The sequence below is a fragment of the Vulpes lagopus genome, chromosome 10 (genome assembly GCF_018345385.1).
Source record: "Vulpes lagopus strain Blue_001 chromosome 10, ASM1834538v1, whole genome shotgun sequence".
Taxonomy (NCBI): Eukaryota; Metazoa; Chordata; class Mammalia; order Carnivora; family Canidae; genus Vulpes; species Vulpes lagopus.
In genome coordinates, this window is record NC_054833.1 from 107,458,411 (window position 1) to 107,484,835 (window position 26,425).

The following is a 26,425-nucleotide window of genomic DNA, read 5'->3' on the forward strand; positions in this document are numbered from 1 at the left end:
GGTGACTCAGTTGGTTAAGCCTCTGACTCTTGGTTTCAGCTTACTCATGATCACTAGGTTGTGAGATCGAGCCCCATATCAAGATCTATGCTTAGTGTGAAGTCTAGTTGAGATTCTCTCCCTCTCCCTCTTCCCCTGCTCATGCTCTTTCTCTCTCAAATAAATAAAATCTTTTAGAAATCTACCTTTTCTTATCATTCTCACAGACATCTCTCTAATCAAAGTGCCCATCTCTTTGTGCCAAGGAATACCAACAACAGCCTCTGAGAGATCTCTCTGGCTCCAGGCTCTTCTCTCTTCATCCATCTTTCATGCCCCTGCCAACCACACCTGCATGTCTCTCATGTTGTCTCTTTTCTTACAAATGTATAGTGATTACCAAATGCCCATCACATCAAGCCCAACTCCTCCCTATCTAGCCTGACTTCCCCAAGACACCAAACATGATTAACAGTAGGAAGACAGCTCTCCATTCATACCACATCCCTTCCACTTTTGTTCTGTTCTCATGCTTTCTTTCCTATCTGGGCACATCTTTTCTTCTCCTTTCTCATATGTAACCCATAGTTGGGTATCCACCATCAATTATCTTGCCCAGATTCACCCAACAATATTCTAAGCAGGTCTCCTTGCTTCTAGTCTTGTTCCACTCTTATCCTTCACAGAACAGCCAAAGTAATTTTGCTAAAATGTAATTATGACCAATTCTTCCCTCCTTAAAATCTTTCCATGGCTTCCAAGTAAGATCAACATAAGTCCAAATCCCCTAAGACAAGCAAGTCTTTATGATCTCAGCTTCTTGAACTAAGTCAGGCCATGGAACCTGGTCTAAGTTTGAAGATGAATGAGAATTAATTAATTTTATTTTTATTTATTTATCTTTAAAAAGCTTTTATTTATTTTTTTTTGAGAGAGAGAGAGAGAGAGAGAGACAGAGAGAGAGAGAGAGAGAGAGAGAGAGAGAATGAATGAGAAGTGGAGGTGCAGAGGGAAAGAGAGAGAGAAAATCTCAAGCAAACTCCCTGCTGAGCATGTAGCCTGACACAGTGCTTGATCTTAAAACCCTGGGAAATCATGACCCGAGCCAAAAATCAAGAATTGGCTGCTCAACTGACTGAACCACCTAGGCACCCCTTATTTGTTATCTATTTTTAAGTAAACTGTGTACCCAACATGGGGCTCAAATTTAAAACCCTAAGGTCAACAGTCACATATTCTACAAACTGAGCCAGCCAAGGACCCCTGATTTCTTTTCTTTTAATTTTATTTACTCCTAAAGCGGCAAGCATGCAGGGCACAGATATATGAGTAAGGTGAGGATTCAGGTCAGTGAATATAGACTCTCTCTGCCTCTCTTTGACCTCAGGGAATGTACTGAAATTCAGCATGTGTAGACTAGACTCAAAGCAGCTTGCAGGTAAGGTTAAAGGAACTAAACAGAGATCTGAACTCATCACAGGCAAAAACAAAGTCTGCAGTTTGAGTCTAAGTTAACTGCCTATAAAACAAAAATTTAACAGGGTTTGGTGGACCACGAAAGAACCCATAGCTGCCCCAACATAATACCCATAATGTCGGGCAGCCTGGGAGGCTCAGCAGTTTAGCACCGCCTTCAGCCCAGGGAGTGATCTTGGAGAACGGGTATCAGTCCCGCATAGGGCTCCCTGCATGGAGCCTGCTTCTCTCTCTGCCTGTGTCTCTGTCTCTGTCTCTCTCTCTGTGTCTCTCATGAATGCATGAATGAATACATTTTTAAAAATAAATAAATAAATAAAAATCTTTTTAAAAATACCCACAATGTCTAGGACATAATCCAAAATTAGTTGTTATACAAAAATATAACCCATTCTCAAGAATAAAGATAATCAACAGAAGACCATACTGAAATAATACAGATATTTTAATTATCAAAATAGATTTTATTTTTTTATTTTTTATTTTTTATAATTTTTTTTTTAAACTTTTTATTTATTTATGATAGTCACAGAGAGAGAGAGAGAGAGAGGCAGAGACACAGGCAGAGGGAAAAGCAGGCTCCATGCACCGGGAGCCTGATGTGGGATTCGATCCCGGGTCTCCAGGATCGCGCCCTGGGCCAAAGGCAGGCGCCAAACCGCTGCGCCACCCAAGGATCCCTCAAAATAGATTTTAAAGTGGCTACTATAATTATGCCCAAGGAGGTAAAAGAAAATATAATAAATGATGGAGAAAAAGAAAGTATAAAAGGAACTAAATGCAGAATAAAAGAACCCAAATTTGAAGTTCTAGAAATTAAAAATACCTAAAACAAAAAATTCACTGGTTGGGCTAAATTCACAGGATATCAAAGAAAAGAATTCCTGAACCTGAAGATGGATCAATTGAAGGTAAGAGAAAAGTTGGGGGGGAGGGGAGTAAGGAGCAGAGCCTGAGGACAATAGCAAAAAATTCTAGCATACATTGTAACTGCAGTTCTAGAATGAGGACTGAAAACTTAAAGAAGTAGTACAGTGAATAAGCCAAGAGTGGAGATTAAGAATGATAAAATATACTTGATCAATCCAAAAGAAATAAGAAAAAGAGGGAAAAGAGAACAAAGAACAGATGAGACAAATAGCAGGATGATAGATTTAAACTCAACCATATCAAAAATTATTTTAAATATAAACAATCTGAACAATTTAAAAGACTAAAATTAAAAGACTTCAAATGAGTAAAAAAAAAAAAAAAAAAAAAGCAAGATCCCAAAAACAAGCAAGTAAGATCCAACAATATGGTGTCTACAAAAACCCACTTCAAATATAAAGACATAAACTGGTTAAGAGATAAAGAATAGAAAAAGATATACCCCGAAACCCCACTCATTTTAAGAAAGTGAAATGGCTATATTAACATCACAGAAAGTAGACTTTGGAACAAGGAATACACTACAAGGAGAGAGGGGTTAATTCATGAAGAAGACAACAATTCTAACTGCATGCATGCATGCAGTAACAGAGGTTCAAAATGGGTAAGGCAAAAATTAACAGAATTAGAAATAAGACATATCTACAGGGGTCCCTGGGTGGCGCAGCAGTTTGGCGCCTGCCTTTGGCCCAGGGCGCGATCCTGGAGACCCGGGATCGAATCCCACATCGGGCTCCCGATGCATGGAGCCTGCTTCTCCCTCTGCCTATGTCTCTGCCTCTCTCTCTTTCTCTCTCTGTGACTATCATAAATAAATAAAAATTAAAAAAAAAAGACATATCTACAATTAGAGTTGGAGATTTCCAATTCCTTTCTCAGTAGTTGATAGTACAAGTAAACAGGAAATCAGTAAGGATACTGAAAATGTTAACAAAATATCAACCAACTTGATATAATTGATATTTATAGAATACACTTCCAAGTTCACATGGAACATTCACCTAGAGAGGCCATATCCTGGGCCATAAATAAGTCTCAATACACTTAAAATAACAAAAATAATATACAATATGTTCTCTGACTACAAAGAACTCAGAAAGCAATAATGGAAAGCTACTTGGAAAATCAGTAAATATTTGAAGGTTTTTTTTTTTTCTTTATTTGAGAGACAGAGAATGGATAAGCGTCAACAGGGGAGGGGAGAGGCAGAGGGAAGGGGAATAAGCAGATTCCTCACTTAGCAGGGAGGCTGATGTGGGGCTTGATCCCAGGACCTTGAGCCAAAACCAAGAGTCGGATGCTTAACTGACAGAGCCACCTAGGCGCCCAGTAAATGTTTGAAGTTTAAACAAACATCACACTTTTGAATAATCCTTGGTAGAAAGAGAGATCACATGCAAAATTACAAAATATTTTGAAATGAATAAAAATGAAAACATCAAAATTTAAGGAATGCAGCTAAGGTAGTTCTTATGGAATAACTTGTAGTTTTTAATACTTACTTTAGAAAAAAAAAGAAAGGCCCACAATCAGTGATCTAAATAAGCTTCTACCTTAAGAAACTAGAAAGGCAAACAAGTTAAACCAAAAGTTAATAGAAGGAAGGTGTTGTAGGCAACCTCTAAAATGGTACCCTATACTACCCATCTCCTAATATTCCTGCCTTATGTAATTCCCTCCTCTTGAATTGGGGCTAAACCTAGTGACTTGCTTGTGACAAAAGTGATGGGATGGGATGTCAATTCTGAGATTAGGTTACAAAATGACTAACACTTCCATCTTGCTTACCTTCTGTTGCTCTCCTGCTTGCTCAATCTGGTGAAAGCTAACTGCCATGCTGTATGCAGCCTCTTTAGAGGCCCATATGGCAAAGAACTGAGGGAGGTTGCAGGTCAACAGGAGGCAAAGAACTGAGGCCTTCATTCCAGTGACTCACCAATAACTGAATCCTACCAACCATGTGAGTGAACCTAAAAATGGCTCTGTCCTCAGTTTATTCTTTAGATGAGACCACAGCCCAGCCAACACCTTGACTGCAGCTTTGTGAAAGTCTTTGAGACGGAGACACCCAGTTAAGCCATGGGTGGATTCCTACATTACAGAAACTGTGAGATAAATGACTGTATGTTTGTTTGTTTGTTTGTTTTTTTATTTATGATAGTCACACAGAGAGAGAGCGAGAGAGGCAGAGACACAGGCAGAGGGAGAAGCAGGCTCCATGCACCAGAAGCCCGATGTGGGACTCGATCCCGGGTCTCCAGGATCGCGCCCTGGGCCAAAGGCAGGCGCTAAACCGCTGCGCCACCCAGGGATCCCTGGGTGTTTTTTAAAAAAGATTTTATCTATTCATGAGAGACACAGAGAAAGAGAGGCAGAGACATAGGCAGAAGGGAGAAGCAGGCTCCCTGGGAGCCTGATATGGGACTCCATCCCAGGACCCCGGGATCACAACCCAAGCCAATGGCAGACACTCAATCACTGAGCCACCTAGGTGCCCCAGTAAATGCTGTTTTAATCTGGTAAGTTTTGAGGTAATTTGTTTTATAGTAATAGATAACTAATATTGAAAGAAACATTAAAGATAGGACAGAAAACCAATAAAATAGACAACCAAAAAAAAACAATATGGAAAATTAATTAAAGGCTGGTTCTTCGTAAAAAAAGTTAATAGAATCAATAAACCTCTAGCTAGATTGAGCAGCTATTAAGTAGCACTGTGTGTGTGGAAAAGAGGACAGGATTAAGGACAGAGCTCTAGGAGATTCTGACCTTTGGAGATCAGTAGTGGAGGATGAGCCAGGAAGAAAGACTGAAGAATAGCCATGAAGTAAGAGGAGAATCAGGCAACGCTACTGTCTGGGAGGCCTGGAGAAGAAGGTATTTCAGAAAGGAAGCAGTGGTCAAACACATCAAATGCTATCGGGTGGTTAAGTAATATAAGGATGAAGAAGAGGTCAATGGCTTTTTCAGTATTTTGGTTAACAAGAGAATGCTGAGGATGTAAAGCTCCACTGGAGTGACTTGAGAAGAAAATGGTGTAGGAGGAAGTATAGCAAGCAAATCCAGATAACTTTTTCTAAGAGTTTTACTGTGACAGAGACCAGAGAACAATAGTTAGGAGAAGTTCAGAGAAGTGTTTTATTTGTTTAAAAATATTTTAAGGGACACCTGGGTGGCTCGGTGGTTAAGCAGACGTCTGCCTTTGGTTTGGGTCGTGATCCTCGGGTCCCGGGATCAAGTCCCACATCGGGCTCCCAGCAGGGAGCTTGCTTCTCCCTCTGCCTACGTCTTTGCCTCTCTCTGTGTGTCTCTCATGAATAAATGAATAGAATCTTTAAAAATATATATATTTTAAGTAATGTTTATTTGTAAATGGGAATAATTCAATAGGAAGAAGAAACTGATGATGTAGACCTTCATCCTTGGGAAATTACTAGAAGTTATTTCACCAGTGAGCAGGGTCTGGGGGTAAGTGTGTCTTTGTTGATCCTCCAAGAGAAAAGCTTGTTCCCCGTGGTAACAGCAGCTTTCATTCTTATATGTGTAGCGAGTAGTATAAACCTGGTTCCCAGCTATATGCCAGAAGTCTGGTTTGGGTTCAGTTCTTGTTTTTCTGAGCAAGTTGAAATTCTACCCACTACTGTCTGGTGTTCCTAATGGTCCAAGGCTTCAGTTCCTGCAGAGTTACTACTTAGAGCTTGAGGTAATAAAAGGTACTAATTAGCACTGAGTGCTTACTATGTATACCTGGCACTTTACCCTTATTAATTCCTGTAAGCCTCACAAGAGCTCTATCAAGTAAGTTGTTATTATGATGATCATTTTACAGATGAGAAAACTGAGGCACAGAGATGGTAAGTAGCTTGCTTATGGCCAGACACTCAAAACTCAGGGATTTGAATGCAGCTAGTCTTACTTCAGAACCCAAGGGCTTTGTAATAGTTTATAGAGAAGGAATACATGGGAGTAAGCGTTTAACTTACATCACATAATAATTTGGGCATGCTAATCTCAAAAAATTCTCCACTGTAACATCAGAATATTCACATTGTAGGCAGTGATTTAAGTTTTGCAAAATGTGACATATCACATTAAAATACTGTCAATTAAAAAAATACTGTCAATTTTTAAAAAAGATTTTATTTATTTTTTCATGAGGGACACTCCCCTGTAGGGAGCCTGATGTGGGACTCAATCCCAGGACTCTGGGATCATGACTTGACCAAAGGCAGATGCTCAACCACTGAGCCACCCAGGCACCCTATTGTCATAAATTTAATTTTTTGTTGGCATTAAAATTTTAAATTTATTTGTTTTTAAAGCTGTAAATGAGAGGGGGAGGGGCAAGATGGCGGCAGAGTAGGGTCTCCAGGTCACCTGTCCTCAACAAATTACCTAGAAAACCATCCAATCATCCTGAAAACCTATGAATTCGGCCTGAGATTTAAAGAGAGACCAGCTGGAACGCTGCAGTGAGAAGAGTTCGCGCTTCTATCAAGGTAGGAAGACGGGGAAAAAGAAATAAAGAAACAAAAGGCCTCCAAGGGGGAGGGGCCCCGCGAGGAGCCGGGCTGAGGCCGGGGCGAGTGTCCCCAGGACAGGAGAGCCCCGTCCCGGAGGAGCAGGAGCTGCACCAACCTTCCCCGCGGAAAGGGGCTCCCCGGGAATTGGAGCAGGATCCCCAGAAAGGCGGGGACGCCCTCGGGCTCCCTGGGACAGTAACAGAGGAACTGCGCCCCGGAGAGTGCGCCGAGCTCCCTAAGGGCTGCAGCGCTCGGCGGGACCCGGAGCAGCTCGGAGGGGCTCGGGCGGCGGCTCCGCGGAGGGGGCTGCGGGGCTCCGGGAACAGCTCGGCGGCGGCGGCTCGGGCGGAGGAAGAAGCTCCACGCGGAGGGGGCTGCGCGGCTCCGGGAACAGCTCGGAGGGGCTCGGGCGGCGGCTCCGCGGAGGGGGCTGCGCGGCTCCGGGAACAGCTCAGCGGCGGCGGCTCGCGCAGAGGAAGAAGCTCCGCGCGGAGGGGGCTGCGCGGCTCCGGGAACAGCTCGGAGAGGCTCGGGCGGCGGCTCCGCGGAGGGGGCTGCACCGCCGGGAGCGCGAATCCAACAGCGCAGGCCCCGGAGCACAGGGCGCCGGGACACAGCCCAGGATCCGGCCTCCCCCGGGACAGGCAGAGGCCGGGAGGGCCCAGGACAGCAAGGACGCTCCTGCCTGGAACTGAGCAGATCAGCGGCCCCGCCCCGGAGCCCCCAGGCCCTGCAGAAGGAGAGCCCCGGAGCTACTGCGGGGGCTGGATCCAGGGTCCCAGAGCTGCCCCCGCCACTGTGGCTTCCTCCCGGGGCCTCACGGGGTCAACAACCCCCACCGAGCCCTGCACCAGGCAGGGGCAGAGCAGCTCCCCCAAGTGCCAACACCTGAGAATCAGCACAGCAGGCCCCTCCCCCAGAAGACCAGCGAGACGGACCAGTTCCAAGGGAAGTCAAGGGACTTAAACTACACAGAATCGGAAGATACTCCCCCGTGGTTTTTTTTGTTTTTTGTTTTTTTGTTTTTGTTTTTTTTTTTTTTTTTTTTTTTTTTTTTGTTTTGTGCTTTTTTTTCTCTCTTTCTTCTTGATTTCTGATTGCTTCCCCCACCCCCCCTTTTTTCTTTTTTCTCCTTTCTTTCTTTTTCTTTCTTTTTCTTCTCTTTTTCCCCTATTTTTTTCTTCTTTCTCTTTTTTCTTTTTCTCTTTTCTTTCCTTCTCTCTCTTTTTCTCCTTTTCCCAATACAACTTGTTTTTGGCCACTCTGCACTGAGCAAAATGACTAGAAGGAAAACCCCTCAAAAAAAAGAATCAGAAACAGCCCACTCTCCCACAGAGTTACAAAATATGGATTACAATTCAATGTCAGAAAGCCAATTCAGAAGCACTATTTTACAGCTACTGGTGGCTCTAGAAAAAACCATAAAGGACTCAAGAGACTTCATGACTGCAGAATTTAGATCTAATCAGGCAGAAATTAAAAATCAATTAAATGAGATGCAATCCAAGCTAGAAGTCCTAACGACGAGGCTTGACGAGGTGGAAGAACGAGTGAGTGACATAGAAGACAAGTTGATGGCAAAGAGGGAAACTGAGGAAAAAAGAGACAGGCAATTAAAAGACCATGAGGATAGATTAAGGGAAATAAATGATAGCCTGAGGAAGAAAAACCTACGTTTAATTGGGGTTCCCGAGGGCGCGGAAAGGGACAGAGGGCCAGAATATGTATTTGAACAAATCCTAGCTGAAAACTTTCCGAATATGGGAAGGGAAACAGGCATTCAGATCCAGGAAATAGAGAGATCCCCCCCTAAAATCAACAAAAACCGTTCAACACCTCGACATTTAATAGTGAAGCTTGCAAATTCCAAAGATAAGGAGAAGATCCTTAAAGCAGCAAGAGAAAAAAAGTCCCTGACTTTTATGGGGAGGAATATTAGGGTAACAGCAGACCTCTCCACAGAGACCTGGCAGGCCAGAAAGGGCTGGCAGGATATATTCAGGGTCCTAAATGAAAAGAACATGCAACCAAGAATACTTTACCCCGCAAGGCTTTCATTCAAAATGGAAGGAGAGATAAAGAGCTTCCAAGACAGGCAGGAACTGAAAGAATATGTAACCTCCAAACCAGCTCTGCAAGAAATTTTAAGGGGGACTCTTAAAATTCCCCTTTAAGAAGAAGTTCAGTGGAACAATCCACAAAAACAAGGACTGAATAGATATGATGACACTAAACTCATATCTATCAATAGTAACTCTGAATGTGAACGGGCTTAATGACCCCATCAAAAGGCGCAGGGTTTCAGACTGGATAAAAAAGCAGGACCCATCTATTTGCTGTCTACAAGAGACTCATTTTAGACAGAAGGACACCTACAACCTGAAAATAAAAGGTTGGAGAACCATTTACCATTCAAATGGTCCTCAAAAGAAAGCAGGGGTTGCCATCCTTATATCAGATAAATTAAAATTTACCCCGAAGACTATAGTGAGAGATGAAGAGGGACACTATCTCATACTCAAAGGATCTATCCAACAAGAGGACTTAACAATCCTCAATATATATGCCCCGACTGTGGGAGCTGCCAAATATTTAAACCAATTAATAACCAAACTCAAGAAATACCTTGATAATAATACACTTATACTTGGTGACTTCAATCTAGCTCTTTCTACCCTGGATAGGTCTTCTAAGCACAATATCTCCAAAGAAACGAGAGCTTTAAATGATACACTGGACCAGATGGATTTCACAGATATCTACAGAACTTTACATCCAAACTCAACTGAATACACATTCTTCTCAAGTGCACATGGAACTTTCTCCAGAATAGACCACATACTGGGTCACAAATCGGGTCTGAACCGATACCAAAAGATCGGGATAGTCCCCTGTATATTCTCAGACCATAATGCCTTGAAATTAGAACTTAATCACAACAAGAAATATGGAAGGACCACAAACACGTGGAGGTTAAGGACCATCCTGCTAAAAGATGAAAAGGTCAACCAGGAAATTAAGGAAGAATTAAAAAGATTCATGGAAACTAATGAAAATGAAGATACAACCGTTCAAAATCTTTGGGATGCAGCAAAAGCAGTCCTGAGGGGGAAATACATTGCAATACAAGCATACATTCAAAAACTGGAAAGATCTCAAATTCAAAAGCTCACCTTACACATAAAGGAACTAGAGAAAAAGCAACAAATAGACCCCACCCCCAGCAGAAGAAGAGAGTTAATTAAAATTCGAGCAGAACTCAATGATATCGAGACCAAAAGAACTGTGGAACAGATCAACAGAACCAGGAGTTGGTTCTTTGAAAGAATTAATAAGATAGATAAACCATTAGCCAACCTTATTAAAAAGAAGAGAGAGAAGACTCAAATTAATAAAATCATGAATGAGAAAGGGGACATCACTACCAACACCAAGGAAATACAAACGATTTTAAAAACATATTATGATCAGCTGTATGCCAATAAATTAGGAAATCTAGAAGAAATGGACGCATTCCTGGAAAGCCACAAACTACCAAAACTGGAGCAGGAAGAAATAGAAAACCTGAACAGGCCAATAACCAGGGAGGAAATTGAAGCAGTCATCAAAAACCTCCCAAGACACAAGAGTCCAGGGCCAGATGGCTTCCCAGGGGAATTCTATCAAACGTTTAAAGAAGAAATCATACCTATTCTACTAAAGCTGTTTGGAAAGATAGAAAGAGATGGAGTACTTCCAAATTCGTTCTATGAGGCCAGCATCACCTTAATTCCGAAACCAGACAAAGACCCCACCAAAAAGGAGAATTACAGACCAATATCCCTGATGAACATGGATGCAAAAATTCTCAACAAGATACTAGCCAATAGGATCCAACAACACATTAAGAAAATTATTCACCATGACCAAGTAGGATTTATCCCTGGGACACAAGGCTGGTTCAACACTCGTAAAACCATCAATGTGATTCATCATATCAGCAAGAGAAAAACCAAGAACCATATGATACTCTCATTAGATGCAGAGAAAGCATTTGACAAAATACAGCATCCATTCCTGATCAAAACCCTTCAGAGTGTTGGGATAGAGGGAACTTTCCTCGACATCTTAAAAGCCATCTACGAAAAGCCCACAGCAAATATCATTCTCAATTGGGAAGCACTGGGAGCCTTTCCCCTAAGATCAGGAACAAGACAGGGATGTCCACTCTCACCACTGCTGTTCAACATAGTTCTGGAAGTCCTCGCCTCAGCAATCAGACAACAAAAAGACATTAAAGGCATTCAAATTGGCAAAGAAGAAGTCAAACTCTCCCTCTTCGCCGATGACATGATACTCTACATAGAAAACCCAAAAGCCTCCACCCCCAGATTGCTAGAACTCATACAGCAATTTGGTAGCGTGGCAGGATACAAAATCAATGCCCAGAAATCAATGGCATTTCTATACACTAACAATGAGACTGAAGAAAGAGAAATTAAGGAGTCAATCCCATTTACAATTGCACCCAAAAGCATAAGATACCTAGGAATAAACCTAACCAAAGAGGTAAAAGATCTATACCCTAAAAACTATAGAACACTTCTGAAAGAAATTGAGGAAGACACAAAGAGATGGAAAAATATTCCATGCTCATGGATTGGCAGAATTAATATTGTAAAAATGTCAATGTTACCCAGGGCAATTTATACGTTTAATGCAATCCCTATCAAAATACCATGGACTTTCTTCAGAGAGTTAGAACAAATTATTTTAAGATTTGTGTGGAATCAGAAAAGACCCCGAATAGCCAGGGGAATTTTAAAAAAGAAAACCTTAGCTGGGGGCATCACAATGCCAGATTTCAGGTTGTATTACAAAGCTGTGGTCATCAAGACAGTGTGGTACTGGCACAAAAACAGACACATAGATCAATGGAACAGAATAGAGAACCCAGAAGTGGACCCTGAAATGTACGGCCATCTAATATTCGATAAAGGAGGAAAGACTATCCATTGGAAGAAAGACAGTCTCTTCAATAAATGGTGCTGGGAAAATTGGACATCCACATGCAGAAGAATGAAACTGGACCACTCTCTTTCACCATACACAAAGATAAACTCAAAATGGATGAGAGATCTAAATGTGAGACAAGATTCCATCAAAATCCTAGAGGAGAACACAGGCAACACCCTTTTTGAACTTGGCCACAGTAACTTCTTGCAAGATACATCCACGAAGGCAAAAGAAACAAAAGCAAAAATGAACTATTGGGACTTCATCAAGATAAGAAGCTTTTGCACAGCAAAGGATACAGTCAACAAAACTAAAAGACAACCTACAGAATGGGAGAAGATATTTGCAAATGACATATCAGATAAAGGGCTAGTTTCCAAAATCTATAAAGAACTTATTAAACTCAACACCAAAGAAACAAACAATCCAATCATGAAATGGGCAAAAGACATGAAGAGAAATCTCACAGAGGAAGACATGGACATGGCCAACATGCACATGAGAAAATGCTCTGCATCACTTGCCATCAGGGAAATACAAATCAAAACCACAATGAGATACCACCTCACACCAGTGAGAATGGGGAAAATTAACAAGGCAGGAAACAACAAATGTTGGAGAGGATGCGGAGAAAAGGGAACCCTCTTACACTGTTGGTGGGAATGTGAACTGGTGCAGCCACTCTGGAAAACTGTGTGGAGGTTCCTCAAAGAGTTAAAAATAGACCTGCCCTACGACCCAGCAATTGCACTGTTGGGGATTTACCCCAAAGATTCAGATGCAATGAAACGTCGGGACACCTGCACCCCGATGTTTCTATCAGCAATGGCCACAATAGCCAAACTGTGGAAGGAGCCTCGGTGTCCATCGAAAGATGAATGGATAAAGAAGATGTGGTTTATGTATACAATGGAATATTACTCAGCAATTAGAAACGACAAATACCCACCATTTGCTTCAACGTGGATGGAACTGGAGGGTATTATGCTGAGTGAAATAAGTCAATCGGAGAAGGACAAACAGTGTATGTTCTCATTCATTTGGGGAATATGAATAATAGTGAAAGGGAACATAAAGGAAGGGAAAAGAAATGTTGGGAAATATCAGGAAGGGAGACAGAACATAAAGACTCCTAACTCGGGGAAACGAACTAGGGGTGGTGGAAGGGGAGGAGGGCGGGTGTTGGAGGGGAATGGGTGACGGGCACTGAGGTGGACACTTGACGGGATGAGCACTGGGTGTTTTTCTATATGTTGGTTAATTAAACACCAATAAAAGTTAATTAAAAAAAAAAAAAAGAGACAAAGGGAAAAAAAAAAAAAAAAAAAAAAAAAAAAAAAAATAAAGCTGTAAATGAGCTAGGTAATATAACCTAATTATATGTTTTTGCATATTTACTTAATATTATAATAAATATTATTTTAACCCCAAAATTGATGTCTGCTTTTCAAAAGACACCGCTAAGAAGAAAATACTTGCAAAATACATGTATCTGACAAAGGGCTTATATCTTCTCCATATAAAGGACTCTTACAACTCAACAAAAAGAAATAATACAATTAAAAATGGAAAAAGATCTGGAGAGTTACTTCACAAAATAGTTATATGAATAGAAAATAAGCACATAAAAAGACATGTGCTCAACATAATTAGTCATCAAAGAAATTAAAAACCACAATGTGATACCACCACAGATCCACTAAAATGGCTAAAATTTTTTTAAAAAATTGATATAAAGTGTTGGCAATGATATGGAGCAACTGGAACTTTCATATATTGCTAGTCATAACATAAAATGGTATGACTACTTTGGAAAACAGTTTGGCAAGTTCCTTATACATAGACTGCATGATCCAGCAACTCCAATTCTTAAGTACTTAACCAAGAGAAAAAATATACATACATTCACACAGAGCCTTGTACCAGAATGTTCATCAACAGAAGTGTGTAAACAAATTGCAGTATATTCATATAAAGTAATACCACTTAGCAATGAAGAGCAGTGAACGACTGACAGACACACCAACACAGATGAATCTCAAAAATACTATGCTGAGCAAAAGAAATCGGACACAAAAGGGTATACAATGCATAATTCCATTTACATGAAACTCTAGAAAAGACAGATCTAATTAATCTATGGTAACAGAATTCATCAGTGGTTTCCTGGGGTGGGGTTTGGAATGGGAGATAATCTGGGCAAAAAGGAACTTTTTGAGGTGATAAAAATGTTCTATACTTCAACTGTTGTATGATTACATGGATTTATATCAAACCACGCTGAAATGCACACTGAAATGCACTGAAAAGTGTGCATTTCACCCTTTGAAGTTGATTTCAAAGAAAACAAATTACAGATTGATGGCATGTAATAATAGAGTAATAGTAAAAGTATTCAAATTTGTTTTTATAAAGGGGAAAAGCAAAAAAAAAAAAAAATAAAGGGGAAAAGCTCATATATGTTTACATACATCTGTAGGAGCATAAGGAAATGTATGACAATGTATATCAAATTATTACTATTGTTTACCTTGGGAGGTAAGAATAGTAAATGTCACTAATATTTGGAAGAGACTGATATTCCTTTATATATTTGTATTGTTAGGCTTGTAGTCATAAGCATGCACTACTTTTGGTAGTGTGGAGTTAGTATACAGATATGGCTACCAACACACCATCCTTGAACATACTGCTATTTCTCTCATAAAAAATTAGAGGCCTTGAACCTGGGCTGGATTTGTGACTTACTTTGAGAATGTGGCAGAAGTCAGACTAAGCCAGTTTTAGGTTTAGCTCTTTTTTTCAAAGATCTTGTTTATTTATTTGAGAATGAGAGTGAGAGAGCACAAGCAGGGTGAGCTGCAGGGGGAGAGGGAGAACCTCAGAGGGAAGCCTGATGGAGGGCTCGATCCCGGGACCTTTGGCTTAGTGGACTGAGCCACCCAGGTACCCCTAGGTTTAGCTTTTAATAGGCATAGTAGCTTCTGCTTTTGTTCTCTGGGAAACCTTTCACCATGCTGAAAAGGAGTTTGACTTAGATTACCAAATGTTGAGTGTCCACATGCAGGGACAGTGAAAAAGTCATGTGGAAGAGCAGCAAACTGCCCCAGTCAGGATTCCAGCTAAGTAGCAACCTTTTGGGAGAGCCCAGGCTATACCACACACAGCAGAACCACCAGCCAAGCCCAGGCAACACCATGTGAAGCAGAGATAAGCTGTCCCTGCCACGGATATACGTATCACAGAGTTCTAGACAACTGAGTAGTTGTTTCAAGCCATTTAAATCTGGGATTATCTATGACACAGAAGAAAACCAAAACATTTATTAGAAAAGAAAAGGCCAGGTGGCTCAACGGTTTAGTGCCAGCTTCAGCCCAGGGCCTGATCCTGGAAACCTGGGATCGAGTCCTGTGTCGGGCTCCCTGCATGGAGCCTGCTTCTCCCTCTGCCTGTGTCTCTGCCTCTCTCTCTCTCTCTCTATATATATATATATCTCTCATAAATAAATAAATAAAATATTTGAAAAGAAAAAGCCCATAAAATTAAATTTTTAATCAGTAAATTAAAAGTTAAAATATTTCTGGAAACTACCTAACTAGAATGCTTCTTGAAGTGAATGATATAATGCTGCACCTTTAAACAAATTTTGTTGAGTAAGATACTTCTAACGGCTGATTTGTCATTCCTTGACTAGTCTTGTAAATTACTTAATACCAAAATGTATTAATAACATCTTGCTGAAAACAAGACTTTTTGGGGATCACTGGGTGGCTCAGAGGTTTGGCGCCTGCCTTCAGCCCAGGGCGTGATCCTGGAGTCTTGGGATCGAGTCCCACATTGGGCTCCCTGCATGGAGCCTGCTTCTCCCTCAGCCTGTGTCTCTGCCTCTCTCTGTGTGTCTCTTGTGAATAAATAAATAAAAGATTTTTTTAAAAACCACAAGACTTTTTTCCCGTTGCAATGAAGACATACAAAATAACACACACAGAAAGAACTTTCTTAGTCTGTTCCCTTTGAAAAACACAATTTTCAAAAGATATTTTTCTCTGACAACAGACATAGCAGGGGGTCCAAAAAGCCCTATCTCACCCACGATTTTAGGAAGTAATCTGTCAGCATATAAACAATTTAAAATATAAACAGCTTTTGAGTCAATGATTCCACTTAGGCAAATATCAATCTTACAGAAATAAAGGCCCAGGACTTCAGTATGCACATATATATGGAATATGCATATATACATATTAATATATATTTCTCTTGGCACACATATATAAGAATTTATATTGCAGTGCTGTATGCCATAGGAAATACAAAACAGAAAAACTGATGGTCCAGCCACAGAGGAATGATTGAATAAACGGTGTAAACCAGGGACACCTGGGCCGCTCAGTGGTTGAGCATCTGCTTTTGGCTCAGGTTGTGATCTTGGGGTTCTGGGATGGAGTCCTGCATCTAGCTCCCTGCGAGGAGCCTGCTTCTCCCTCTGCCTATGTCTCTGGCTCTCTCTGTGTGTCTCTCATGAATAAATAAATAAAATCTTTAAAAAATAATAAATAAATGATGTAAACTGTGGTATATCCATACTCTAGAATATTATAGCCATTTAAAAGCTCCTCCACTCATCTTAATTCCCAGGCCGAGCCAACTAGAAATCAGGGTAGCCTACTAGACAAATCCAACTAGCCCATTTTCCTTTATCTTCTACAACTGGCCAGAAGAAGATGGTTGTCAGGTTTTCTAAAGTAGATTATGAACTTCATCCTGGAGCTGGATGGGATCATGCACCGGTTGCTCACCACTTGGATGAACTTTGAAGTGCCAAAGTGCTGGACTAAAACTTAAAAATTAAGCAGGTTATGGAAAAGTTGACAGAGCTTATTAAATAAGGGTGTTTTACGGGCTTTAAGAGTTAGAAATACACCTTCACACCCAGGACCCACCCTTTTCTTGAATATAGAGTAATTTGAGAAAAGGTGCCTTTTAACCTAGATGTATAAGCTGCTTTGTCCCAGTATTCCTGGGTGACATTCTACTTGCCATAGCATACACCAATAGAGACATGTAATTTTGTTCTTTCCCCCCAATTCCTCATTCCAAATATTAATTCCTGATCTTTCCTACAGAGTTCATTGAAGGTAAAATGCTTCAGATGGAGCAATATGAATATGGCTTTCTATTTTTGCTCTCGTTTTTGGAAGTTTCTGACCTAGAGTAAACTGGAACTTGTCTGAGCTTGCTGATTAGAAAACTAGAATTTTCGCCTCTAAAAATAATTGAGTACTCTTCTTTGTATATCATGATGACACTACCAGATCTGAGTCGCTCTCCTGGAGCAGCAGTGGGCTCAGACTGAGTCATGCACCTACCCTTCTATCTGCAGTCAATCCTTCCCACCCTCTCATCTTTCTCCTCACCCACCCACAGACCAACCATCTCTGACAGGTTCTTCCATTCATTCTGGAAGCAAAGATACACATTTTGGAAATGGCTGGTCAGGCTCAGAAGTCTGGTCTAAAGCCACAGAAAAAGTTTTCTCTGTGCGACCTTAGCAGTGTCATTTACAGCTGACAAGAGTACACATTTCTGGAGGGCAAGTGAGCACTCGATTTCAAAAGCCTTAAGTGCATGCATATATGTGGACCTTGTAATTTATCTGGTAGGAACCAATCCTAAGGAAAGAATTAATGATTTACCAAAAGAATTTATGTCACAGAATAATTAATAGCACACCTCATAATCCCCATAAAGTTCCTCATCAAGTAAGGAACTGAACTGGAAACAACCTAATTAAACAGTATCTTTCTAAAAGATAATTAAGTAAAATTATTATAAATTCAAGTTACTAATTATAATACAACCAATAAATCTTGTGTTTTCAAAAAATATTTAATGACATGGAAAAGTGCCTAGAAGTCATGTTAAATGAAAGAAAACAGTATACATATGGTATAATTACAGTTATGAGGAAGAAAAAGCAACTAGAAGGAACCTCAGAATGCAAACAAAGAGTGGTTATTTCTGAACGGTGAAACTATCAGTGATCACTTTCTTTTTTTTATACTTTTAAATATTTTTCAATACATTTGTCTAGGGCAGCCCGGGTAGCTCAGCGGTTTAGCGCCGCCTTCAGCCCAGGGTGTGATCCTGGAGACCCAGGATTGGGTCTCATGTCGGGCTCCCTGCATGGAGCCTGCTTCTCCCTCGGCCTGTGTCTCTGTCTCTCTCTCTGTGGCTCATGAATGAATAAATAAATACTTTAAAAAAAATACACTTGTCTAAAATGACTGTGTATTACTGATACAGTTAGGAGGAGAAAGGTCTATAGATAGATTTTAAAGTTACACTTCTCAAAAAAATTAACATGAGGAAGAAAAAGAGAAGGAAAATGAGAAAAAAAATTCAGTCTTGGCTTCAACCTTCAAATCTAGCCAGGTTAGTATTTCCAATTTACATTAATATAAATAATTGTTAAATTGTACTACATTCATGCTAATCTAGGCAGACTTGACAAGAAGCATTTCATTTGATCCTCTGAATTTTGATGAAAATCTCTCCTCTTACGATATGAAAACTCTAATCCCTGACTGTTGTTTATTGCTGCTGAAATCTATAAATGCTCAACTCCCAGACTATCCACTTATTCACATGTCCAACCTACCTTTTTACCTTAATTCAGACCTATGCTGTGAGTTGAAAATCTCTGAAAACCATCAGACAAAGGCTATTTTTCAAAAACTGACCTGCTGTGCTGATAAGCATGAGGAATGGATGTAGCCCTGTAGCACACTGCCACATTTGACTGCAGGATCTCAAGAAGAGAAAGGACAAAGACCATCATTTCCCCTGTGCTCCCACAATACCCTTCACGTGCAGGTCACCTCACAGAGATGATGTGTGTCTGAGTCATTCTCTCCTTCCAAATGATAAGCTCCTTGCAGGAAGAGACTGTGGCTTTTCACATTCCTATTTCCAGTCCCAGGTACAGAACATGCCATTCAGTAGCTAATCAAAAAATGTTTCTGAGGGGCACCTGGGCGGCTCTGTCAGAGCAGCTGCCTTTGGCTCAGGTTCATGTAATGATCTCGGGGTCCTGGGATCGAGCCCCACATCGGGCTCCCTGCTCGGTGGGGGAGGCTTCTTCTCTCTCCCCCTCTGCCTCTCTCCCTGCTTGTGCTCTCTCTCACTCTCTATCTCAAATAAATACATAAAATCTTAAAAAAAAATGTTTCTGAACTGAACTACATGGATATCCCTACCCACCCAAGATTAAGGGAAAAAAAATTATACTCAAGATAAATACACACACACATATACAACTTTGAGCATTAGGAAGAGCTACCATATAACCCAGGAATTTATATGATTTAGAAGTTGACAAAAGCAGGAAATTAAATTACAATTCAGAGAATGTTTGAATATTACTATGGGAAGAGGCAGAAATTCTTTTTCCATCAAGGACTTCTGATCCAACTTTGGATTCAAATAAGAGCCACATACCAATAAAAGGCAATTTCATCTATTTTTTTCTTTTTCCTTAGAATATGAAATAAATACTGGCAAAGTATATAACATCTTCCCTAAATATAAGGAGTAATTTAAAAATATACTTGAGTTCTTATTATGGTCCACAAAGGAAGGCAAGAAAGGATAGGAGGCACATATAATCACCTCAAAGGTGGCGATAGGCTTTAAGAAGGACAACTCCCAAATTCAGTAGACATCAGAAAAGATATCACTAAAAATTATGCTCATAAGACGGGTATAAAATAGATAAGATTAACCATATGCAGAAGCTCTCACATCCAAAAGGTTGTATAAACGTATTATAGAAAGGAATAAATGACTTTTTCAAACTCTCCCAGTGAGGTGGCAATCTAAAATGTAACAGACAGGAGATAGCCTAGAATTTAGTCAAGGCCACTAGGATGACTGCACAGGTTGAGTACTGTACAACTCCAGGGTATACCATTCATATAATAATGCCTTTTGGAATTTTTATGGCTGTGAACAACCTGCGTAATTGTATGTGGCTGTCATGGATTTAACTAACACATATGAGTAATATTATAAAACAGAAATAGAATGATCCACATGAGCTCTACAGCAGGGTGTGTCAACAGGGGGCCTTAATGACATTCTAGGTCAGATCATTCCTCATTGTAGGGGGCTGTCCTGTACACTGTTGGATATTTAGACGCATCCCTGGTTTATACCCATTAAGTGCCAGTAATATCCTTATGCCCCCAGTTGTAGTAATTAAAAATGTCTCCAGACATTTTTACATTGCCAATGTCTCCTAGGGGGGAAAATTTTTCCCCCCTACTCCCGTTTGAGAATCACTAATCTATAGAACAAAGAAGAATGGGGTAATGTTTGTTCAGCCCTGCTGAAGAGAAAGCAGATATTGCATCTGGCATATGTGAGAAAGCTGTGTAGTCTACATTAGATCTGGAATAATGCTCAAGGCAGTCTCAGAAGGAAATACCCTCACATGTGTATTCAATCCCCTTTGCTTTAATTCTACTTTTCAAGTAATGTCCTAATTACCAATTCATTATCGTGGGCACAGTAACTTAATACTATATTTTTAAAAGAGGTTTTTAAAAAATGCAATGACATATAATGGTCCCCAGGTTATTGTCAACATTGACATTGGGCCATATACGAGGAAACATATGGAGAAACATTTGGAGTAATTGGTAATTTAGCAATGTGTTAAGATTAAATTTCTAAAAGTATAATAAAAAATCAAATAGTTCCTTAAATAAAAGAAACTAAACCAAAATTTTTTCCACAATATTTTCTACATTGAAAAGTAGAAATTAAAAAATATATATTAATATTTATATAATCTTGGTTTGAAAACCCTTTCTATATGAGAAACCATACAGAAATAGATATATTTGTATATATCAAAATTTAAAAAAACTTTTGCATGTTTAAAAAACAAAATATGAACAGAAACAGAAACAGAAAATATGAACAAAACTAAAATGTAAATGACCCAAAGAAAATAGTCACAACATAAATTTTAGTGGTTCATGATTTTTAAATAGATAAAGCTTTTATAAATCAAATAACAAAATCTATACCCTGACAGAAAAATGGAGAAAGACCAGGAAAAAACAATTCACACACAAACACACACACTCTGACATACACACAACTTAGCCAACAAATATATGAAAAATGTTTAATTTTATCAACTGAATTAATGTAAATAAAAAGATAGTATTTCTTTATACATGTCTTTGATTAAAAAAAAAAAGGTAATATATAGCATATATAGTACCAATGAAGATACAGACAAACATTCTCAAACACTGAAATACAGACTGGCACAATCTCAGGGGGATGGGCAAAATGGGGGAAGGAGAGTGGTAGGTACAGATTTCCAGTTATGGAATGAGTAAATCACAAGAACAAAAGGCACAGCATAAGGAATACAGTTGATGATATTGTAATAGTGTTATATGGTGACAGATGGTAGCTACACTTGTAGTGAGCACAGTATAATGTATAAACTTGTCAAATCACTAAGTTGTACACTGGAAACTAATGTAACATTGTATGTCAACTATACTCAAATTAAAATTTTAAACAAATAAACAAACAAACAAATGGGCACAATCTCCCTGGAAGACAATCTGCACAAAGGTTTAGCTACAAGAATATTCATCTTTTTTTTTTTTTTTAAGATTTTATTTATTCACGAGAGACACAGAGAGAGAGGCAGAGACACAGGCAGAGGAAGAAGCAGGCTCCCTGCAGGGAGCCCGATGAGGGACTCGATCCCGGATCCCAGGATCAAGCTCTGAGCCAAAGGCAGACGTTTAACTGCTGAGCCACCCAGGCGTCCCAAGAATATTCATCTTAATGTAATTCATAATAGCAAAAGCTTGGAACAACCTGTAAGTTGGTCAGCTGAAAAAATTATGGTACATTCAAATAATATATCATGCAATCATTAAAAATTATAGAGGATGTGGACAATGTCCATGTTAATGACAGGAAAAAGATGCTTAATGACATGGAAGAATGTTCAGGGCACAATGGTGTTTTGGGTAAGAGACTAGGTCTGGAGTCAGACTGTCTGGGTTCAAATTCTGTATCCACCATTAATTAGCTGTGTGACATTAGGCAAGATAGTAACCATCTCTGTTTCTTTTTCTTCTTTCTTTTCTTTTCTTTCTTTCTTTTTTTTCTTTTCTTTCTCTTTCTTTCTTTCTTTCTTTCTTTCTTTCTTTCTTTCTTTCTTTCTTTCTTTCTTTCTTTCTTTCTTATTTATGAGAGACAGAGAGAGAGAGGCAGAGACACAGACAGAGGGAGAAGCAGGCTCCATGCAGGGAGCCCAACGTGGGACTCAATCCCAAGACCCCAGGATCACGCCCTGAACTGAAGGCAGATGCTCAACTGCCAAGCCACCCAAGCATCCCTCTGTACCTGTTTCTTAATGTGTAAAAAATAGAACCCCTATGAAATAACGGATCTAGGCTCCGGCTATCAGTGGTTACTTAAAACCACAAGCAGGGGGGCACCAGCGTGGCTCATCTGGTTAAGCGTCTGCCTTAGGCTCAGGTCATGACCCTAGGGTCCTAGGATCGAGCCCTGCATCAGGTTCACTGCTTGGCAGCAAGCTGTTTCTCTCTCTCTCTCTCTCTCTCTCTGCTGCTCCCCCTGCTTGTGCTCTGTCAAAAAAAAACAAACAAAACAAAAACCAAAAAAAAACAACAAAAACCCCCCCACGAGCAGGAAGGTTGATGGGGAAGTTTATAACAGATGTACCTGACTGGAAACACCATTAATCAATCTCACCATCAGTAAAATGAGATAACCAGACATTATGTGCCTCCTATTGTGATATAACAGGAAATAGAGTATATATCATGCCTATGAAGTATTTTTACCCCCAGATCTGACCTGAATTTACCTAAGTGTCTAGATCTATTAACATACCAGAAATATGGAGATTTAATTCCATTAAAATGAAGTTCAAGAACAATCAAAAGAAACTAATGGTGATAACAAGCTAGAATAGGGCTTACCTCTGGGGCAGATACAGACTAGGAAGGGATGAAAGGAAACTTTATAGGTTACTAGAAGTTTTGATGTGAGTATACTTTATATACTTTACTGTGTGTATATGATACCTCAGTTTTTAAAAATGGAAAGGAAAAAAACTCCTGATTTTCACCACTGTCTAGTGGCAGGAAGACAAGTAGGCAGAGTTAGGGAACTAGACATGATGCCAAGAGGAAGCAGCAGTGTCCTGCATCCGCTCCCACCTGTGGGCCTTGTTCTGTGGAACTCCCTAGCTGCCAAGAAAAGTTGGGGGTGGTGAGAGAGCAAGTGTGGGCCAATGAAACTAGGGTACTTTCTAGGGAAGTCTTACAGATTGGTTGTTCCCAAGGATTTCCATATCACTAATAAACTAAGAATACTGGCTATGTTGTAAAAACAGGCTTTAATTTCACTTAAAGGATTTCAACAAGTCACCTCATCTACGCACTTGAACAAGTTGGTAATGTGAATTAGACATTAGCAGTTAAAGCTAAGGCAATGTTTATGGTTGGATACTTGGAAAAGTAGGCTACGGAAACATGAGAACTTTGAGAATTGATGGAGTTTGCTTTGAAATGCCAAAGACTGTTTTGGAAATTGGGCTAATTATAGGAACATGTAGGAAGGAATAAGGACTCTCTCCCACTCAACCCGGTCCTTCATCTCCACCCCTAGCCCTAGCCATGAGAGACTGAGAAATGTGTATTTTCAGTGTTCATTGTCCCAATGGTAGAGGTTTACCAGAAGTTATAATGATAGAGTCTATGTATGGCATACATTCCTTCTTGGCTCTGATAATCCTAATGATACAAGCAAATAGAAATCAGAAGTTGCACTTGACCCTGTGATACTTTAAGCTTAACATTCACACCTCCTGTGAGAGACTGATTTCTTCTAATGGTGTACTTGTCTGGTATTTTTTCAGACGCATATTTAGGACAAGGCAAATACAGAGAGTTAGTCTTTCTTTAAAGAGTAGAAAACATTTTAAAAAAATCATTCTCATGATATTCTTATATCACTAACAAAAAGATTTAAGTGGTTGGACATCTAGGTCCTCTTTTTTAGTTACAAGGGACACCCAGAAATTAGGAAAATTCAGGGCTATATCTGAAGAAATAATGCATGGTTATGTAGAATCTTCGTAAATCTTTGAGTGTTGGTGAAAGAAGAATTCAGTGTGATTTCTCGAAGCAAGGGGCAAAAAGCTTGTTTGTTTTCCAAAATCTTCCCCTATTGGGTAAAATTTACAAGCTCACAGACAAATTAGTCAAATTGAAGCTGAGATCACTTCTTTTTTTTTTTAAAAGATTTCATTCATTTTTTTTCTTTAGATTTTATTTATTTATTCATGAGAGACACAGGTAGAGAGAGAGGAAGAGACACAAGCAGAGGGAGAAGCAGGCTCCATGCAGGGAGCCCAATGTGGGACTTGATCCAGGGTCTCCAGGATCAGGCCCTGGGCTGAAGGCAGTGCTAAACCGCTGAGCCACCCAGGGATCCCAGAGATCACTTCTTTTTATGCCTTAGATCACATCCTAGTGGATACATGATGGAGTTGCTGAATGGATACTCTATAACACTGGTCCATACTCAGTGGAGTATGACAGCTTCAAGCTGTCTATATTCAATGTAGTAGTCCATGGCTAAGTTTATATAATGCAAGTTAAAGAAAGCCCTTCCAATTCCATGTTATATAGCTCGATATAAAAATACTTACTGACTTATGGAGAAATTTGTTAATTTATCTTAATCTAACCCCTATCTTTAGAGTGAACAACTGTTTTCTTTATCCTTACTCCCCAGTGTCTCATCTTCTAGTCCTTTAAGGGCACTCAATAAAGAATAAATAATAAAGTATTTCTTTTCTTTAAAAAGAGCATACTTTAAATAAAGTATTTCTTGTCTTTTGGGGCTTCTGGGTGGCTCAGTCAGCTGGGTGTCTGCCTTCAGCTCAGGTCATGATCTCAGGGTCCTGGGATCAAGTCCCATATCGGGCTCCATGCACAGCAGGGAGTCTGCTTCTCTCTCTCTCTTTCTCTGTCCCCTCCTCCCTGCCCCATGTTTGTGCTCTCTCAAATAAATAAATAAAATCTTTAAAAAATTAAAAATAAGAAAGCAATCTTTCTTCTTAGCAACAATGAAAATGTATTGAGCTTATATTGTGTGCCAGACACTATTCTAAATGTTACCTTACTTAATCCTTATGCTAGCCCTATGAGGTAAGTGCTATTAATAGCTTCACTTCATATACTAGGACACTGAGGCACTAAGAGTTTAAGAAATGTTCCCATGGTCACACAGCCAATAAACGGCAGTTTGGGATTTCAATATAGGCACTGTGACCCAAGAGATCTTACTACTCTCCGCCTATGTAGTCTGGAGCACCTTCCTTTGAGTTCATGGGCTCAATTCTTAGCACCACTTTACTTATCAGCTGAATGAGTCTTGGACAAACTGCTGAAGGTCTCTGCACCACAATTTCCTCACCTATAAACTGGGTCTAACAATAGCCTCTCTAGATAGGATTTTTTTTTTTTGGAAAATAAGATGAGATTATATATGCGGACGACCTGGCACACAGTAGCCAAACAAGAGCTAGAGCTATTCCTTCCCTGTCTGACATTCCTCTTCTTTTTATGCTTGCTGCTGCTCAGCAAGTGTGAAACTTCTCATTCCAACTCCAATGAAAATCAGGTCCCAACATAGCTCAGGAGAGGAGTCCAAGCGGTGGTAGGAAAATAGGCAACATTGCTGCCAATCTCTTGGTGGGCGTGTGGACATTTGCTAAATCCTTGAACAGGAAGTAGTTCATCTCAGCCCTGAAACTGTCCTCATAGTGTTGGCATAAGAAATCTCCAAGGTATGCAGACTTTGGTTCCAAAGCTATACTGCCTCCCACCTTTTTCCAGACGATGGAAAACTCACCTAATGCTCTGACAATTCGCATCAGGACTTCTCCAACTTTCATTCTGGTCTCTGGTGTGTGCTTGTCTTTATCACTGTCATACTGAGCCAATAGGCCAAGCAAGATTTTCTCAGGGTATGCATCTGAGAGTAGGGCAACCCCTGGGGTGAAAAATAAAAAGAAAGGATTCATTATGATTTGAAAATGTAAAGCAAATAAACCCAGACAGCCTGAGATGGGATGAACACTGAGACACTTAAATCCACCTCTGTGACTCTACCAGAAAGGCTGCCCTTTATTTGGAATGATAACACAGTGAGTGCAAAGAACATGAGTCTGAAAGTTCAGTCTCCTGGATTCTTCTAGTCTCAGTCCTATATGATCTCTAAGATCACTTCCAGCCCTGACATTCTATGATTTATGGACTCTAGAGTCTTAAAGCAGAGGCTAGATGATTACACATTGTGGCAGAGATTCACACAGCAGCAGGAGAAGACAGGATTAAATACCCTCTGGGGAGCCCTCCAAGTCTGAGACTCTAAGGTTCTTT

The 26,425-nt window shown here is 40.0% G+C and overlaps 1 protein-coding gene across 2 annotated transcripts in view; it reads right to left on the reverse strand.

Annotated features, from left to right (window-relative positions):
* The window catches only part of TANGO6 (transport and golgi organization 6 homolog), a 202,862-nt gene that overhangs the window by 67,142 nt on the left and 109,295 nt on the right, over window positions 1–26,425 (reverse strand). For both annotated transcript variants that reach the window (XM_041769887.1, XM_041769888.1), the window contains exon 15: window positions 25,896–26,036. In XM_041769887.1, coding sequence (XP_041625821.1) covers window positions 25,896–26,036 — 141 coding nt within the window. The remainder of the gene's footprint in view (window positions 1–25,895; window positions 26,037–26,425) is intronic.